Source organism: Photinus pyralis, unplaced genomic scaffold, assembly GCF_008802855.1.
Source record: "Photinus pyralis isolate 1611_PpyrPB1 unplaced genomic scaffold, Ppyr1.3 Ppyr1.4_LG9, whole genome shotgun sequence".
Taxonomy (NCBI): Eukaryota; Metazoa; Arthropoda; class Insecta; order Coleoptera; family Lampyridae; genus Photinus; species Photinus pyralis.
The window spans coordinates 14,052,911-14,072,421 of NW_022170878.1; the positions used below are offsets into that span (position 1 = coordinate 14,052,911).

The following is a 19,511-nucleotide window of genomic DNA, read 5'->3' on the forward strand; positions in this document are numbered from 1 at the left end:
TAGTATAATAATAGTTGGCTAGATGTAGGAAGTGCATTGAGAACCAACGGTGGCCACGTTGAACACTTGTAAACGTTATTGCTTTTGACTGTCGTTTTCCCTCCTTCCCTCCCATGTCGCTTCCTCGCGCTAACTCGCTCTGCATCGCTCCGCGCGAAACGTCGGTCGGTTGGGTTGCCTACATACAGGCGTGAAATTCCAGAAGATAAATTTGGTTCTGGTGCCCTTATTTTAGATTTCCGACCCCAAGTGTCCTATATCAAAATACTCCCCTAGGCACCCCCTATACGCTCCCAAACGGTGGTAGGTACTATAGGAATCACCCTGTATACTTGAATTGTTAACTTTTATTTTCCATAATCAGCAACATTTCCTACGCCATAGCAGTTTTCATAATTACAACACGCGCAATAAACAACAATTTATCATCCCTTTAACAAGGCTTAAACTTGCCCATAATTCTCCCACGTCAATGGGCATTAAATTATTTAATGTTCTTCCAAGTACACTTAGAAGTTAGGGAACAATAAAGTGCTTTAAATCTTCTTTAAAAAAATTTCTTCTAGTCAATGCACCATATACAATTGATGAATTTCTAAATTGTATTGATAAAAATTTGCGGATCTCTAGTGTAATTTATATTGCATTCTTTCTTTTTTGTCCATTGTATTGTGTATGACCAACATTTTTTAAATTGTATTTAATTGTATTTTTTTTGTGTCTAACGTATCCTATACAATTCAAAATTTGTCTTGGGAATTAATATATATTATTATTATTATTATTATATTATTATAGAAATCTGTTTACTTGGGGTTGTACCGTTAAGTTGCACCTCCAAAGTTAATTTGATTAGTAGCGGTTAAAGGGTAATGGTACAGATTTTTTTTCTTACGGTACTAATTAGTACAAAATGAGTACAAAATTATAGCACACAAATTTTTAAGGATCTGAATACTCGGGGTTGTGGTGTTAAGTTGCAACCCCAATGTAGATTCGGTCCTAACGATTAAAAGGTAGTGGTACAAAATTTGGTATCCGCGGTACAAATAAGTACAATATTAGTACAACATAACGGTATTAATAGATTTGCTTATCTTTTTAGTGGAGGGCAACTTAATGCACCCTAATTTGGTGGTTTTTCTATTTTCTTAAGCCACCTCTGCTACTTCATCCTGTTTACGAGCCTGATCTTTACCCCTTGAATGCTAGTACTTTTAGACAGTAACACAGGCACATACGTTTAATCAACTTGTGAAAGTGTGACAAAAAAGAAATAAGAAGGAACTCAAAGATTGGGTTACAGAAAACTGAGTAGATACCTAAAACAAACACCATTCATCCTTTCAATAATGAATGGGCCGTTATTTATAATTATAAAACTCTCAGCATTTCTCCACTAGGCTAATTGAAACTTCCACGTGCCTTTACATTGTTTGGTGACTATTTTTAAAATCATGACACAAGGAAACGTTTTTAATGTGAAGAATTTTTTGAACTCGAGCAGCTCACAAAGTTGAAGGGCTTAAGGTCAAAATTGGAGCTTTCAACATATTTCCTGTATAAAAAGCCAAGATCGTTATCGTAGGTAGTTATTGAGCTAGGGGACAATATTGCTTCAAAATAGGAATTCTTCTACCGAATGCGCAAGATTCTGTTTCTTCAGGTATTAGAGACAACATTACATTGCCAATATCCAAGTAATCGCCCTGTATTTTAATCCCATACAATCATAAAACGTTATCGAAGTTACAATTGGCAATAAAAGATGAACGAATCGCCAAGCGGAATTTCCGAATTTTAAATTTGCCACCCTTGACGTGTCAATTACAGGTTACCTGCAATATTGTAGAACCGAATCGAATCAGTTCATCCTTGCACAGTTTGCAGTCAAGTGTCGATCGATTCGTAGGTGTTCAATTTTTCTTCCAAATTTTTTTAAACAAAATGTTAACGCTTCCGCAATTGCAACGTTCCAAGGCCACCCCGGAAACGATCAGGTACCGTAATTTGTTAAACTTTATCGAGATGAATGATTTGGAAACCGTGCAATTTAACGGCCAACGAGTAACGACCCCCCGCAAGATGAAAATGTCGGCCCCGGAGCGCGGTTCCGAAATATTCGTCGGGAAAATACCCCGGAACATCTTCGAGGATGAACTTGTACCCTTGTTCGGACGTGTCGGCGTGATTACAAAATTTCGCCTGATGCTCGATTTTTGCGGGCTTAATCGCGGTTACGCTTTTGTTACATACGCTAATGCGGCTTACGCTGATCGCGCGGTCGCCATGTTGGATCGTTACGAGATACGTTGCAATCGATTTATCGGGGTGTACAAGTCAATCGATAATTGTCGATTGTTTATGGGCGGCGTCCCCGTCGACAAGACCAAGGAGGAAATTTATAACGTTCTCAAGGAGTACGTCGATGGAATTACGAAGGTCATCATGTATCCCGCGCAGGTGTTGGGGGATGTTAATCGCGGTTACATTTTTATCGAATTCGTCGATCACAAAGCGGCCGCCATGGCTCGACGACAGCTCGGTTACGGCTTCGCTTTGTGGAACAAAGATATCGCCATTGATTGGGCCGATCCCATTCCGGAAGTCTCTTCGGAGATTATGAGCCAGGTAGGACACCCTCGCCATCTTCTGTTTACACGGTCCCCTGATTTGCATTTTGCATTGTTATTTCAGGTAAGATTATATGCGTAAATGCGGTATGTACATAGGGGAGGGGGTATGACCCTCGCCCCGGCTGATGTCCATTGGTCAATGGTACAGGTGAGACAGAGACTGGTCTACGTCATGAGGTAACGAAACAATATTTTCTTTTTTACATACATTTGCGTTTTGTCCGTCTGTCTGGACCCACTTTTGAACTACTTTTAGGGGATGATAACGTTTTATTTGCGGAGAGCCCCCTTCATTATTTTTATTGTCGAATTTTTTATATAAACAAAACGTTTTTATTAAAAATTGATTAATTAGTCATTTATTTTTTATTTTTTATACCTCTCTCGTTAAACTATGCATGACACAGTCGAGTTAAATTCGATTTTATTTTGTTTTATTTTATTAATAAATAAATATAATAGATTTATTATATTTTGGTTACATGAGTTCTCAAAATGTGTATCTCATGGGGAAGGAGCCAGCCCCTTAAAGAATGATATGGCATAATGAGTCGTGTGTGCGTTCCATTATCTAATATCCGATTCAACCTTAATTGGCTTAATTTGATTTCCGCCCCTATCACATGTCCACCCCAAAAATTGTGAACACTACTACTACGCGAACGTTTCCGAATTGTCTATAATTTCGGCCTAATTCCAATCTTTATGAAACGTTTCCAATATTTTCCACCCATTTTTGAACCATTTCCAAAGTTCTTTACGCAGTCTAGAAACATTTTCAAATTTTCCTGCACTTTTCTACTTGCCTACAAAAATATTTCCAAAATATTAAAAAATTTTTGGGAAATCGAATCTCCATAGGAAAACGGTTTGGTTTTCCGTACACATTTCTATAATAGTCCAGGCTAAATAGCACTAAAATCATTTATTTTAAAAAAAAATTAGTTACCGGGCGAAACCGGGTTTTTCAAGCAGGTGAAATGAATAGAAATTGGGAAAAAATAATTAAAACAGCTGAATTTTTCCGCGGGTGAAATTACGGGGGTTGAAATGGGTGGAAAGTGGTATTTTGCAAATTGTGGCAAAACTATTGATTTTAGACGAAAATGTTAAATGTAAAAGTTATAGAGATTAAAAAAATGAGCAACTTTTGTATCTGCACTATTTTCACATAACCTCAAATTTTCCTAGAAAAACCGGAAAAACTGTCTTTTTCGTTTTTTATTCTTATTTTTGCAAAAAAATGTCGTAGGGGTTTGAAATTTGGAGGTAACATAACCTGTTTTATGATAAAACAGAAGAAAATTGTTTGGGCCTATAAAGTTGAACCGTTTCCAAGATCTCACGATTTCTGTAAAAAATCACCTCTTTTTCAAGGGGATGAAAAATATATTTTTTTTCATCGTACAGAGGTGCGCGGGGCTTTTTTGCAAATAAATTAACGTGTTGGATCCGCGCTAATAAACAGTTTTGGAAATCTGTCTTCTCTCTCCTCTTTAATGTTGCTAAAATATTTTCTTTTGTTTCCCAGTGCCCAACTGCCTTAATTAAAACATCTTTATTGTTTCTTTTTTCTGCATTTTTACCGCAATAAAAGTAATTTGAAGTAAAATCGAATTCTTTTGCTTCCTGAACAATATGTTTTTGTTCCCTAACTCTTCTTCCTGCCTGTTTTACAGCTGATGGGATTAAACTGGGCCTGTTGATCGTTAATTTATAGGAATTATGAATAAAATCCTCATAAAGTTTATTCCTGCAGGTTTGACATCTCAAATCATTTGCTTTTGGCCGGTAAAACCAACGTTCTTATTGCAGATTTTGCAAGTTTATCAACAGGCCCAACGCAATTGCATCAGCTATAAAACAAGCAGGAAGAAGAGTCGGTGAACAAAAATAAATTCTTCAAGAATCAGGAAGCAAGATACATAATTCGATTTTATTTCGAATTGCTTTTATTGCGGTAAAAATGCAGAAAAAAGAAATAACAAAGATGTTTTAACTAAAACAGTTGAGCATAAGATAACAAAAGAGAATATTTAGGCAAACATTAAAGAGAAGGAAGAAGACAGATTTCGAAAAAATCTTTATTAACATCCAACATCTTGATTTATCATGTCAAAAACCGTGTATATCTTAAAACTGTTTTTCCGGTTTTTGGGGAATTTCTCGAATTTTTGCTATAGGAATAGTATTTTTTTATTTTTGTTTATTAAAATATAAGTCCTCCCGAAAATTTTGCTACCCTGCGCACCTCTGTACGATGAAAAAAATAGATTTTTCATCCCCTTGAAAAAGAGGTGATTTTTTCAGAAATCGTGAGATCTTGGAAACGGTTCAACTTTATGGGCCCAAACAATTATCTTCTGTTTTATCATAAAACAGGCTGTTATCTCCAAATTTCAAACCCCTACGACATTTTTTCGCAAAAATAAGAATAAAAAACGAAAAAAACAGTTTTTCCGGTTTTTCTAGGAAAATTGGAGGTTATGTGAAAATAGTGTAGATACAAAAGTTGCTCATTTTTTTAATCTCTATAACTTTTACATTTAACATTTTCGTCTAAAATCAATAGTTTTACCACAATTTGCAAAATACCACTTTCCACCCCTTTCAACCCCCGTGATTTCACCCGCGGAAAAATTCAGCTGTTTTAATTATTTTTTCCCAAATTCTATTCATTCCACCTGCCTGAAAAACTCGGTTTCGCCCGGTAACTAATTTTTTTCATACAAAAATATTATATGGACTATAATTTCTCACAAATTTCAATATTTTCGAATCATTTTTTGAACCATTTTCAAAATTCTTTAAACAGTCTGGAAAGATTTTCGAATTTTCCTGCACTTTTTCCTGAAGCATCTGCAATATCATACAACATTTCCTACAAAAAATATTAAACGGCCAACCGCAAATCGATGTTTCTTGGAAATAGGGGAGAGAATGTGAAAAACCGTTGTATAATATTCCTACAGTTAGCGAGAGCAACATCACAATCTAAGTGGTGACCCAAAGACGAGGATCGGTGAAAATCGCAGTGGAATTATAAATTGTTTTACCAAAAAATTAACATTTATACAGGGTGTTCCATGTAAAATTTGCACCCTCGTAATAAATCAGTATTGTATCGCTCCATCTCATCTGGAATTTTTCGAAAGAGTCCCAGGCTCCCCGCTTCTACCTTCGTCCCCAGAAACGTTTAATACCCTATTCAGAAGAGTCTTTGAGGGTGAACGTATCTTTGCCCCTCCCCCCCCCCAATGTACGAAGGTCTGATTTCAGTTGTCAATAAATGAAGATGGAATATTTCTTTTCTGGGGAGTATTTCCTTAGCAATTACACCGCAATTTGTTGTCGTAGAGGTGAACGTATCACGGGGGGGGGGGGGGGGTCCGTTAACTTAGCCCCCCCACTGAGAGATTTCATAGTCGTATTATTTTGAAATGAATGCGCTCGTTATGCGCTCATATGCGCCACCGATAATAACTCTTGCGCCATTATCGTTTTTTAGAAATCCGAAAAAACATTTGGGGGGGGGGGGCAAGTGAACGTAGCCCCCCCCCCCAGTACGTATTTTGTCCCTTGTAACTAGGTCACCTGATACATTTGGTTATGCGCTCAATTGCGCCACTTGAATTAAAGCTAGCGCCATTACGGTTAAGCCGTGACAAATTTTCAAAAAGTGGGGGGGCCAACTTAACGTTTTTAAAAGTTACTTTTTTTTAACATCGTTTCATACGAAATTGTACTCTCAGGTATGCGGAGGGTCTAGCTTAGCGTCTTCAAAAGTTATTTACGGAAGTGCGCCCATTTTGAAAATATTTTACATCGATTCGGCCTTCGGAGTAACTCCTAAATACAAATTTTTAAAAACCTACCTATTTTACTTTCCCAGAATTGTTTAACTAAAGCTCCCAAAAAAACACCCTGTATAGTGTTTCTGAAACACTATAATGGCGCCAAGATTTTTGTTTACGGCGAATTTTAGCGCATGATGAAAGGTACGATGTAGTAGAAAAAAACATGTTAAAAAACGTAACTTTTGAAAACGTTAAGTTAGCCCCCCCCACTTTTTAAAAATTTTTTATGGCTTAACCGTAATGGCGCTAGTTTTAATTCAAGTGGCGCAATTGAGCTCATAACCAGATGTATCAAGTGGCACAAATACCGGTAGCAAAATGCGTTATGGGGGATTCCGTTCACTTGGCCCCCCCCCCAAATATATTTAAGGATAACCAAAAAACAATAATGGCGCAAAGATATCTTTTTACGGCGCATTTCAGCGCATACCTGAGAGTACAATTTCGTATGAAAAGATGTTAAAAAAAGTAACTTTTAAAAACGTTAAGTTGGCCCCCCCACTTTTTGAAAATTTGTCACGGCTTAACCGTAATGGCGCTAGCTTTAATTCAAGTGGCGCAATTGAGCACATAACCAAGTGTATCAGGTGACCTAGTTACAAGGGACAAAATACGCACTGGGGGGGGCTACGTTCACTTGGCCCCCCCAAATGTTTTTTCGGATTTCTAAAAAACGATAATGGCGCAAGAGTTATTATCGGTGGCGCATATGAGCGCATAAAGAGCGCATTCATTTCAAAATAATACGACTATGAAATCTCTCAGTGGGGGGGGGGCCAAGTTAACGGACCCTCACCAGGGAGTGTTGGGGGTATGAAAAACTCCCCAGGTCTGATTTCAGTAGTAGGTAAATGAACGTTGACTATTTCGATTCCAAACCCCAGAAATACCAGCTATTGGGAAAAGATATCACCTGGCAATCTGTGAACAAGGAGTAACATAGACTATTTTCAGGTGACGAAACTCTACATCCGCAATTTACCTCTACAGTACAACGAGTCGATCATACGCGCGTTGCTTCGTAAGATAATCGACGACGCCGCTATCACTAAGATACACCAGATCAAGGATTACGCATTTATACACTTTTTCAATCGCGAATCTGCCGAATTCGCCATGACCATGTTGAAAAGTACGTATTGCATTTACCAGGGCTGGGCTCGAATGCTTTTACTTTCCAGACACCGCCATTTTGGGGGAGGAGGTCGAAGTGGACTGGGCACGTCCGGCCAAATACAGCAAGTTTCAACGCATGAACGCACCGGCACAAAACTTCTGCACGTACGTATGCCTGACTAGTGACTACAGTCGTTTACACTAAAGATAAGCTTCAAATTCTGACCATCTCTTTCTGGCTCATGTGTTGACATGTGATAGAGAATAAAGAACTCGTTTGAAATTGGTTCACAAACTAATGACATAAAGCTCATCTTTAGCTTTCGCTTTAGTTATTATTTTTGTTACATTTTTGTTAGTTTTTCTATATTTCTGTGCGGCTTTTATTGAACAATATTTAAGTTTGTCCTGTATTTAGACTAGATAGTCTGTTTGGACAATAAATTATTATTATTATTATTTAGTACAAACGACTGTAGGCGATTTGGATAATCGATTACTAAAAAATTGCGGATTGAGAGTCGATCAGTAATCGATTCATTAATTTTTGCCGTAGCTTCTGGATGTACGAATTCTTCTCATGATTTCAGGTCGGTCCCGCCACGCATGCGAAAAATTGTGCAGGAACGCAAGCTGTCCCTGAGCAGGGAGACGGCGGCGCTCAGATCGCCATCAGGGACCGATAGCCCTGGTGAAAATTCCAGTCTCTGCGTAAGTCGCAAAATGTCCAGACGGTACTCGCTCTTATTAAAGTTCGTTTTTTTTAGGATGGCACTTTTCAGTTGTGGAACACCGAGCCCCTAATCGACACCGCCTTATTGTCAATGCACATTTCTGACTGACTGAATTTTTCGATTTCGCATGATTAAATATTGATATTCTTGATTCATTCTACCAACATTGTTGAATTCGCTATTTGGGCTCAATTATAATTTTTACACTCTCAGAAATTTTATTTTAATTTAATGAGGTTGTGGAACATTCATTAACTGTATCCGATATAATTGCTTATTAATTTTTTTTTTATGTCAATGGTTCATTTTAATTCTTTGTGTTCTATTGTATCTATTCTAAATAAAATGTGCCTATAGTATCTCTCAATTAAAAACTAGATTCGCAAACTTTGAAACCCTAGGTCCTAGGACATTTATTTATCCCTCTCCCTTCGTACTTTTTCGATCAGACTTCAATAAAAAGTTATGGACAAAAAACAAATTTCGAAAAAAAATTCAAAGGGCTGTAACTTTTGATCTAGTAGCCCAATCTTCAAACTGTTTGAAATTATGGATTCTACAGGCCCCATTCTATAAGGAAAATTTTTTCCGGGTCGATCTGAGACAATTTTTTTTGCGAGCCTCAAAAAAAGGCAGTGTACGACCTTCCTTTTTTACCAAAAATCGACTGCACCAAAATTTCTCGGGAAAACACTTTTTCTTATTAATTTTGGTGCGTAGAATCCAAAACAATTCGTACGTTTTCGGATAGACCTCTCAATAAAAAGTTATGGACAAAAAAGTACAAATTTCGAAAGAAAATTCAGTAGCCCAATCTTCAAACTGTTTGAAATTATGGATTCTACAGGCCACATTCTATAAGAACATTTTTTTCCGGGTCGATCTGAGACAATTTTTTTTGCGGGCCTCAAAAATCAACTACACCAAAATTTCTTGGGAAAACACTTTTTCTTATTAATTTTGGTGCGTAGAATCCAAAACAATTCGTACTTTTTCAATTAGACTTCTCAATCAAAAGTTATAGACTAGAAACCAATTTCGAAAGAAAATTCAAAGGGCTGTAACTTTTGAACTAGTAGCCCAATCTTGGAACTGTTTGAAATTATGGATTCTACAGGCCACATTCTATAAGAAAATTTTTTTTCCGGGTCGATCTGAGACAATTTTTTTTGCGGGGCTCAAAAAAAGGCAGTGTATAACCTTCCTTTTTTACCAAAAATCGACTGCACCAAAATTTCTCGGGAAAACACTTTTTCTTATTAATTTTGGTGCGTAGAATCCAAAACAATTCGTACTTTTTCGATCAGACTTCTCAATCAAAAGTTATAGACTAGAAACCAATTTCGAAAAAAATTCAAAGGGCTGTAACTTTTGAACTAGTAGCCCAATCTTGGAACTGTTTGAAATTATGGATTCTACAGGCCCCATTCTATAAGAAAATTTTTTTTCCGGGTCGATCCGAGACAATTTTTTTTTGCGGGCCTCAAAAAAAGGCAGTGTATAACCTTCCTTTTTTACCAAAAATCGACTGCACCAAAATTTCTCGGGAAAACACTTTTCTTATTAATTTTGGTGCGTAGAATCCAAAACAATTAGTACTTTTTCGATCAGACTTCTCAATCAAAAGTTGTGGACTAGAAACCAATTTCGAAAGAAAATTCAAAGGGCTGTAACTTTTGAACTAGTAGCCCAATCTTGGAACTGTTTGAAGTTATGGATTCTACAGGCCACATTCTATGGAAAAATTTTTTTCCGGGTCGATCTGAGACAATTTTTTTTGCGGGCCTCAAAAAAAGGCAGTGTATAAACCTTCCTTTTTTACCAAAAATCGACTGCACCAAAATTTCTCGGGAAAACACTTTTTCTTATTAATTTTGGTGCGTAGAATCCAAAACAATTCGTACGTTTTCGATAGACTCTCAATAAAAAGTTATGGACAAAAAACAAATTTCGAAAAAAAATTCAAAGGGCTGTAACTTTTGAACTAGTAGCCCAATCTTGGAACTGTTTGAAATTATGGATTCTACAGGCCCCATTCTATAAGAAAATTTTTTCCGGGTCGATCTGAGACAATTTTTTTTGCGGGCCTCAAAAAAAGGCAGTGTATAACCTTCCTTTTTTACCAAAAATCGACTACACCAAAATTTCTTGGGAAAACACTTTTTCTTATTAATTTTGGTGCGTAGAATCCAAAACAATTCGTACTTTTTCGATCAGACTTTTCAATCAAAAGTTATAGACTAGAAACCAATTTCGAAAGAAAATTCAAAGGGCTGTAACTTTTGAACTAGTAGCCCAATCTTGGAACTGTTTGAAATTATGGATTCTACAGGCCACATTCTATAAGAAAATTTTTTTTCCGGGTCGATCTGAGACAATTTTTTTTCGGGGCTCAAAAAAAGGCAGTGTATAACCTTCCTTTTTTACCAAAAATCGACTGCACCAAAATTTCTCGGGAAAACACTTTTTCTTATTAATTTTGGTGCGTAGAATCCAAAACAATTCGTACGTTTTCGGTTAGACCTCTCAATAAAAAGTTATGTACAAAAAACAAATTTCGAAAAAAAATTCAAAGGGCTGTAACTTTTGATCTAGTACCCCAATCTTCAAACTGTTTGAAATTATAGACACTCGATCGATCTCGATCTCAGACAATTTTTTTTCCGGCCTCAAAAAAAGGCAGTACTTTTAAGTTATTCAAATATTTGAGAACAATTTAGAAATGTTTAGGGAAAGTTTCCATTGTCACAAAATCAAATATAAAAATCCGATACATCTGAATACCGAACTCGATAGTCTCCGTAACTTAAAAACAATAGGGACGTTTCTTATATCCTTAAGACCATATGTACCAATTTTCAAAGCGATCACATGTTTCTAAACAATTGTTATCATGCACACGGACAAACGGATTGTCAAAAATGGATCTGTTCCAAAATCGCTAGGATTAATTTCAGAGAGGCGTACGTATCATGTGCACGACGCTTTGAAAACTGGTACACATATTCTTAAGGATGTAAATGGTATAAGAAAGGTCCTGGTAGGTACCTCCTATATAATTATATAATAATAATAATACGCTTTCACTCCCCTTAAATTTGTATATAACAATAGAAATATAAAAAAACTAACCCCATACAAAGTATAACGTGATTTTTTAAGTAGTATTAAGCCTTTTATCTAGAATACTATTTTAAATTTTTAATGTATTTGAGTGAGTATTTGAATACTGATTTTTTAAAGTATCTGTATCTAGTATTCGCTTGTGCTGGACGTAAAAGTATTTAGTATTCAAATACTTTTTGAAAGTATTCTGCCCAGCTCTGGTAGGTACCATTTTTCATTATTGCTGTATCATTAATCGCCCTGTATAACATACAGACATAGGTACCAACATCTTAAACTAGGAACTTTCTTGATATCCGCCGTAGCAATCTCCAAAAAAAAATTACCGGCGTATAACTTAATTTAATATTGCCCCTATTTCAAACAATTGACACAATTTTCATCATTTTGAAAACGCAAGGTCTCTAAAAATGTAATGAGCAACGGAGACGAAACAATTCCCCAAACGGAATTTCCCAATTTTGAATTTGCCACCCCTGGAGGTTACCAAATCTAATGTTATTGGTAGAAATGAAATGCCAATGCATCAGTTTATCTTTGACCGTTGTAGAGTCAGGTGTCAATCGATTCGCAAGTGTTTAGTTTTTTTTTCAATTTCAAACAAAATGGCAACGCTTCCACCCTTAAAACATTCCAAGGCCACCGCGGAATCTAAAAGGTACCAAGCTTTGCTAGAGTTTATGGAAAATAACAATTTGCAAATCGTGCAATTTAACGGTCAACGCGTCACCACCCCTCGCAACATCAACATGGCGGCTCCGGAACGCGGTTCCGAAATATTCATCGGGAAAATACCGCGCAGTATCTTCGAGGACGAGCTGATTCCTTTGTTTGGACATGCCGGCGTGATCATTAAGTTTCGCCTGATGCTGGATTTTTGCGGACTCAATCGCGGCTACGGTTTCGTTACCTACGCTAGCGCGGGAGACGCGGATCGTGCCGTCGCCATGATGGATCGTTACGAGATACGCCACAATCGACATATAGGGGTGTACAAGTCGATCGATAATCGTAGATTGTTCATGGGCCACGTTCCCGTCGACAAGACCAAGCAGGAGATCTACAGGGTTCTCAACGAGTACGTCGACGGAATTACGAATATCATCATGTATCCGGCCCAAATTTTGGGGGACGTTAATCGCGGTTACGTTTTCATCGAATTTGCCGATCACAAGGCGGCCGCCATGGCCCGACGACAGCTTCGTTCCGGCTTGGCGCTGTGGGACAGCGAGATCGCGGTTGATTGGGCCGATCCCATTCCGGAAGTCTCTGAGGAGATTATGAGCCAGGTAGGGCACCCTTTCCGTTTTTTCTGTACACAGCCAACTGATTGAACTTGTTATTTCAGGTAAGTGACCTGTGGGGGGAAGGGGTTTGAACCTCGCCCTGGCGTTGTCCATTGGTCAAGAGCACAGGTGCGACAGGTATACTGGTCGACGTGAAAAGGTAACATTTTTTTCTGATGCGGTAACTTGAAGGAGGAGCCGCGGAGTCGGCCATTTTGATGGTTTTTTTTTTTATAACTTTAACTTGTTTTATCTTAATCGCTGAATATGAATAAGCAGTTTTTTAGGTGTGATTTACATCCTGCATTGAAGTTTCTGCTGAAACTGCTGAAATGAGATCACATGCTTGTACCATGATAAAAACGATAGTTGTTTTATTTGGTGTTTATTTTTTTCTTTCGGATACCATTGTTCGGTCATATAATTTTCATGGCCATTTTCGTAGTTAAATGAAAGGGTGGTATTTATTTTGGGAAAGATGAAACACCAGGAAGTAAAAGTTTCGCCAGGGAAGGATGCCGGTCACAGCACACCTGAAGCTGGTAACAATCGAATGACCGGTGTCAAGTGTTCTTTGACCGGGATTCTTTTTTGGCGAGAGCTACACTATTGTTATTAATTATTCATCTCAAATAAAAAGATGGATTCAACATTTTCAAATTTCCTGCACTTTTCTAACGTTTACATTTTTATATAACATCTTACAAAATGCGCGTGTGAAGAAATTTCGAAAAATTTTGCAAAAACAGCTTCCAAAAACTTAGAATATCCATTAATTCTCCTACATTATTCGCGACTCTAATTAACAGTGAGACCTCTGGTGGCAGCACATTGTAATTACTATTGGTGGTATACTTCCCCCATTTTGATTATTTACAATGGCCAAAAGTAATCACAATTGTACTTTTTATGACTGTAATCAATGTCATTATACCTTAAATACCAGGGATAAATTAAAACGTCACATTTTACTACGTTACTTTCAAGAATTTTAAATGTGATCAGTGCAAGTATGCAACCAACAATAAGGATAATTTAAGAAATCGTCGTCTAACGCATTATTTCCAGTCTTATCACTGCTATCATTGTAATTACGCCACAATATTAACACACAACCTTCTCAAAGATTGTTTTTCTGCGAACCACAAATAAAAGAGACCATTTTCAGGTGAAGAAACTCTACGTCCGGAATTTACCTCTATACTACAACGAAGCAATCATACGCATCTCTCTTTCTAAGATAATCGACGCATCCTCTATCGTTAAGATACACAAGATCAAGGACTACGCATTTATTCACTTCGACGACCGCCAAACTGCCGAATTTGCTATGAATATGTTGAAACGTACGTATTCTATACTGTTTTTAGTCATTTTACCTTTACTTGTTTATATTTTATCTACGTTTTGTCTTTTTTTAAATAATATTTTAAATTGTTTATAATCTATTTTATTCTATTTTAGTTAGCTACACGGTTTGTCTAGCTTTTATTTATTTGTAATTTTAAACTGTTTTTAATTGTGTATTATTCTTGTTTATCTATGCATTGTCTTAATTTATTATCTACTATATTGATTGTATATACCAGGACTGATCAAAAAAATACTTTTATATTCCAGTCAGCTCCATTTTGGGCGAGGAAGTCGAAGTCGACTGGGCCCGTCCGGCCAGATTCAGCAAGTTCCAGCGCATGAACGCACCTGCACCGAATTTCTGCACGTACGTATGCCTTCCTGGTCGTATAATCGATCCATCATTGAAAAAGTTTTTCTTCAAACTCTACGTATGATTTTAGGTCGGTCCCGCCTCGCATGAGAAGGATTGTGCAAGAATGTAGAAAGTCCATGAGTAGAGAGTCAACGGTCCGATCTACAGGATCCGATACCACTGTTGAGGGTTCCAGAGCCTACGTAAGTTGCTCAATTTCCAGACAGTACCGCTCTTACAGGTCGTGTTTTTTTTAGGATGGCACATTTGAATTGTCGAATGCCGAACGTCTAATTGACATCGACACCGCCCTATTGTCAGCGCACGTTACCAATTAAAGTTATAATTTTTCGTTTTCGCATGATCTTATTTAATTCTTGATTAGTGTCTTAATTTTATCACTAATTTTTGATTTCCCTATTTGGGGGCACTTATATACTTTTATGCCTTTTGAAGTTTATTTCTAATTTAATTATGTTGATGCGGAACTTTTATTAATTGTTGAGTGGATGTAATTGGTTCATATTAATTCATTATGTTCTATATTGTATACCTATTCTTAATAAAAGATGCATAATATACTACATCTTGCTAAATAAAACTAGGAAAACGTAAAGTATGATAGAAAACGTACTTCGTAGCACTGTATAGCTACATAGCCGCTGGTCGGGTGTTTTTTTTCGGGTCGATCTGACAATTTTTTTTTTGCCAAAAAAAAGGCAGTGTATAAATAACCTACCTTTTTTTTACCAAAAATTATGACAGCGCCAATCGGTAGCGCTGGTCGAGACCTTTCCAACGAGGGGTCGGAAGGCATATCTACGACGCACCGTTCTCGAGATATTCCAGTTTGAAGTTTCGACCAAAAATTCTGACACTCGAGAACGGTGCGTCGTAGATATGCCTTCCGACCCCTCGTTGGAAAGGTCTCGACCAGGGCTATCGATTGGCGCTGTCCAGGGGGTAATCACCAGACCCAAAATTTGTACAATACTTCCCCTTCGGGAGAAGTCCTCTAGTACTTCCTCTTAACTTCCCTATACTTCCCCGTACTTCCTAGTACTTCCCAGTACTTCCTTGTACTTCCCCCAAACTTCCCTTGTACTTTCCCGAAATTCTACTGTAAGTAGACATTGATATAGACTTTATAGATTTGCTTCTTGAGTGTTATACGTAGTAACGCTTATAACGTGTCCACGAAAATGCATTACATGCGAATGGATGTGAAATGCATACTATAGGTACATGAAATGAAAAATTAGAAAGAATTTTTAATATGAAAGAAATCAAGACATAAATAATTGTCCTGCCAGCATTTATTGCAAAATTTTATAATAAAAACATATGTACGGAACAATAATTTATAGATGGATACTTAACAATACTAATTTATCGGTAATCACGCAAACCGCTACCTAAAAGTATTCAGATTCCCATTAATAATTGAAATCTGAAAATGTGCATACTAACATAGTTTTCCATGATCTATCGAAAGAAAATATTATCATCATTGTGTCACTTCCAGTTTTAACGGATGTGGATAGTTTTTAAAGAGAACACCCTATATTTTATTTCCGTCATCTACATGAAGATCTACGTCGTTTGATACCACATTTCCCTATATCCAGCATCAAAGGTTTTCAAGCTATTCAAGATTTTTCAAAATTTCTGTTTAAATCATTATTAGGTTAGGGGTTGATATTATTGATATTTTATGTGATTATGTAACAGTACATTATATACCAAGGTAGAGAAGTCTAGTATTATTGCCTAAGCACGAAGATTACACCCTGAGGCGCTTGCGCCGAGGGATGTAATGTAAGGTGCGTAATAGACTTATCTATCGTGGTGTCTTAAATTGAGTAGGATAACATGGCTATCTTTGTTATTATTATACTTACAAATTCGGTTAAATTGGAAAAGTTTACGTGTAGTCTTTGATGTTGATGCATATTCCGATGCGATATTTTGAAAAAAATAATTCGTTTCGTAGTAGATAATTGGAAAAATGTGAAAATCGTTTCAAATAAAAGTTGCAAAATTCGATCGAATAAATTCAACGGATATTCAATAGAATTTTTTTTTCAAAATGGCGGTTTTCGAGATATTGACATCAACTACCTTGTTTTGAATGCACGCCATATTGGATTTTTAAGTCACTCCATAGAGAAAAAATTACAAAACCAGTGATACTAAACACTTAGTATTTCATTTGGGAATCAACCTTACATTACATTTTTGCCTCGAAGTTTACAATGTATTTCTTATGGCAATAATTCCATGGCCGATTGTGATTGAAACCAAATTCGTTCGTTAGTTGTCTCGCTAGCTGGTTTTGTATTTTTGTCTCTATCGAGTGACGTAAATGTCAAATATGGCGTCCATTTAAAATAAGGAATTTGATGTCAATATCTGGAAATCCGCCATTTTGAAATTTTTTTTCTACACTCATTGAATTTATCCCATCGAATCTTGCAACTTTTATTTGAAACTTTTTTCGATAGCTCTGTTTGTTACTAAAATATTTGAATTTTTTAAAAATGGCGATTTTTCATTTTTTATCAATTACCTACGAAACCATTTATTTTTTCAAAATCTCGCATCGGAATCGGAATATCCATTAGCATCAAAAACTATACAACTGTTCCAATTTAACCAAATCTGTAAGTATAATAATAACAAAGATGGCCATGTAAGGTATCTACTCAATTTAAGACATCCTGTATACTACTTCTTCCACTACTAGTAACGGGCGATCAAAAATGAGTTACTATCGAATCGCCTTTGGAAATTCAAGTTAAGTAGGTACGATTTACCATGTAAACAAAAATTCCAAAGGCGACTCGACAGCAACTCATTTTTGATCGCATAGTACTTGAAGTCCTCTAAATTAACAGATCTATATTGTTAAAAAGTGAACTTGAACAGAATTTTTGGTTTATTAATTTAATATGTCAATTACGTGGATGGAAGTAACAGTCAAGGAGGCCGTATTTTCTTCTGCTATTGAGATATTTTTAAAGAGTAGTTTCGTTCGAATTTTTTCGAAATGTGATAATTGTATGTAATTTCTCTTGAAATGGCGGATGGTGGCAATTATTCATTTTAGAGAACTTATCTGAACGTTTATTGAGCGAAATTTCAGGTTGTGATTTCTAAAATTGACAGCGTGACAGTTCTCATTATTGACTACTGGCTAATAATGACCACATTATTAACTACTTTGAACAACTGGCGAGAAAGCCTGCTTTACAAGTGGAAAAAAGGTTAATAATTATATTATCAGACGCTAGTAGTGAAACAACAGGTTTTGATTTGAGGTATCTATATAGATAATCACAATCATAGGTGTTGACTTTTTTGGAACGAGGCGGGATTTATGCACTCAGAAATAACTACTTTATTACTTTTTAAGTGTTTACCAGATTTTACCTCTCCGGTCACCTTCTGTCACATTACGCATCATATGAACAGATGAGTACTTCCTCGTTACTTCCCCGTACTTCCCCGAACTTCCCTGTACTTCCTCATAACTTCCTCCATTCTGTACAATTACTTCCCCTGGTGTTTACCCCCTGGCGCTGTCAGAATTCGACCAAAAATTCTGACAGCGCCAATCGGCAGCGCTGGTCGAGACCTTTCCAACGAGGGGTCGGAAGGCATATCTACGACGCACCGTCCTCGAGATATTCCGGTTTGAAGTTTCGACCAAAAATTCTGACAAACCGTAATATCTCGAGAACGGTGCGTCGTAGATATGCCTTCCGACCCCTCGTTGGAAAGGTCTCGACCAGCGCTATCGATTGAATTCGACCTTCTTTAGATCGGTTTCGAGCATTCTTCCGGCTACTCTGAGTTAGGTTTTCCTAATTCGTAAAGTAAATACCGGCGTAGTAGAGCCCAATACAAGAGGGACAATAAATAAAAATGAAACAAACGAAAAATTGGAGCAAGTACACGCCGTTCAAGTATCTCGGAGTAATCATTAATGGACCAGCTGAATCAAGAAGCCGAAGTCAAGAGCAGAATCGAACAAGCCAAATGGAAAACGCTTCGAAATGTGGTTCTACCGAAGAATGGTGGAAATCCCGTGGACGGCCAAGATAACAAACGCACAGATCTTGCAGGATTGCACACGGACTGGGGCTTGCTCAAAATCATCATCACCAGGAAATGCAAATATCGCTAGGAACCACCAAAAATACTAACTACTGCCACTCATCGTGGAGGGCCTGGCTAGATAACATCAACACCTGGCTTCACATAACAAAAGAACAAATTTTACACAGTGCTAGACAGAGAACAATATCAAAATGAAGTCGTGAACGCCATTCGGCAGCATTAAAGAAGAAGAAAAAATAATACACGTTCATCTTCTCTTGGGGACCACTGCTTTATTTTTTCGTGAAGTGAAAGACGTGGCACACGTCACGCACTTATATAGTCTGTGACTAATAAAAACGTCCCAAATGTACATTCATTTGCAACAAATAAAACCCAAAACCATCTACTAACACAGTAAAGGGATGGTTAAAAAAAAATGAGAATTACGTTTCCTTTTGTTCAGAACAATCATCACTTGGATTTCATTTTAAAATTTCGCAATTCCCTAAAAAGTTCTAAATTCGTACCTTGCATTCTGTTAAAAGTTCCATGGTACCATATCCCGTATCCCTTTCTGGACCATGGCCACTAAATTCACAATTAGTTCAAAACTGTACTATACGCGCACGTAACCGCGGTCACTAAACTACTATTTAGCATAAATTGAATTAAATCATTGTACTTGTTATCAGCGGAACGGGTTTCTTTAACGTCAAGGTAGATATACGTAAATTCCAAACGACCATAAATGTCACTAACCCCGAAATGTCCATTTCGTTCATTGCGAACATGCAATTTCTATCAAAAAAAACACCAACTCATCTTAATAATATGGGGTAGAATGCTCACAGGTACTCGGAAAAATAATTTTTTGATGTTTGCTTTTTTCATTAAAAAAATAAACCTTCCTGAAAGCGTTTCCAAAAAGATTTTACAAGGAAATC

At 36.9% G+C, this 19,511-nt stretch overlaps 2 protein-coding genes across 2 annotated transcripts; both read left to right on the forward strand.

Moving 5' to 3' along the window:
- The first annotated feature begins 1,902 nt into the window (after positions 1 to 1,902).
- On the forward strand, positions 1,903 to 8,524 carry LOC116181008 (probable RNA-binding protein 46). The gene is made up of 5 exons (XM_031501219.1): positions 1,903 to 2,631; positions 7,448 to 7,625; positions 7,675 to 7,774; positions 8,200 to 8,320; positions 8,377 to 8,524. The coding sequence occupies exons 1-5, from the start codon at positions 1,948 to 1,950 to the stop codon at positions 8,449 to 8,451; spliced, it is 1,158 nt and encodes a 385-aa protein (XP_031357079.1). The 5' UTR covers positions 1,903 to 1,947; the 3' UTR covers positions 8,452 to 8,524.
- A 3,550-nt stretch (positions 8,525 to 12,074) lies between these two features.
- LOC116179996 (probable RNA-binding protein 46) lies at positions 12,075 to 14,801 on the forward strand. Its single transcript, XM_031499818.1, has 5 exons — positions 12,075 to 12,758; positions 13,924 to 14,101; positions 14,376 to 14,475; positions 14,552 to 14,666; positions 14,721 to 14,801. Exons 1-5 carry the CDS (start codon positions 12,075 to 12,077, stop codon positions 14,799 to 14,801), a joined length of 1,158 nt encoding a protein of 385 aa, XP_031355678.1.
- Positions 14,802 to 19,511: the final 4,710 nt, after the last annotated feature.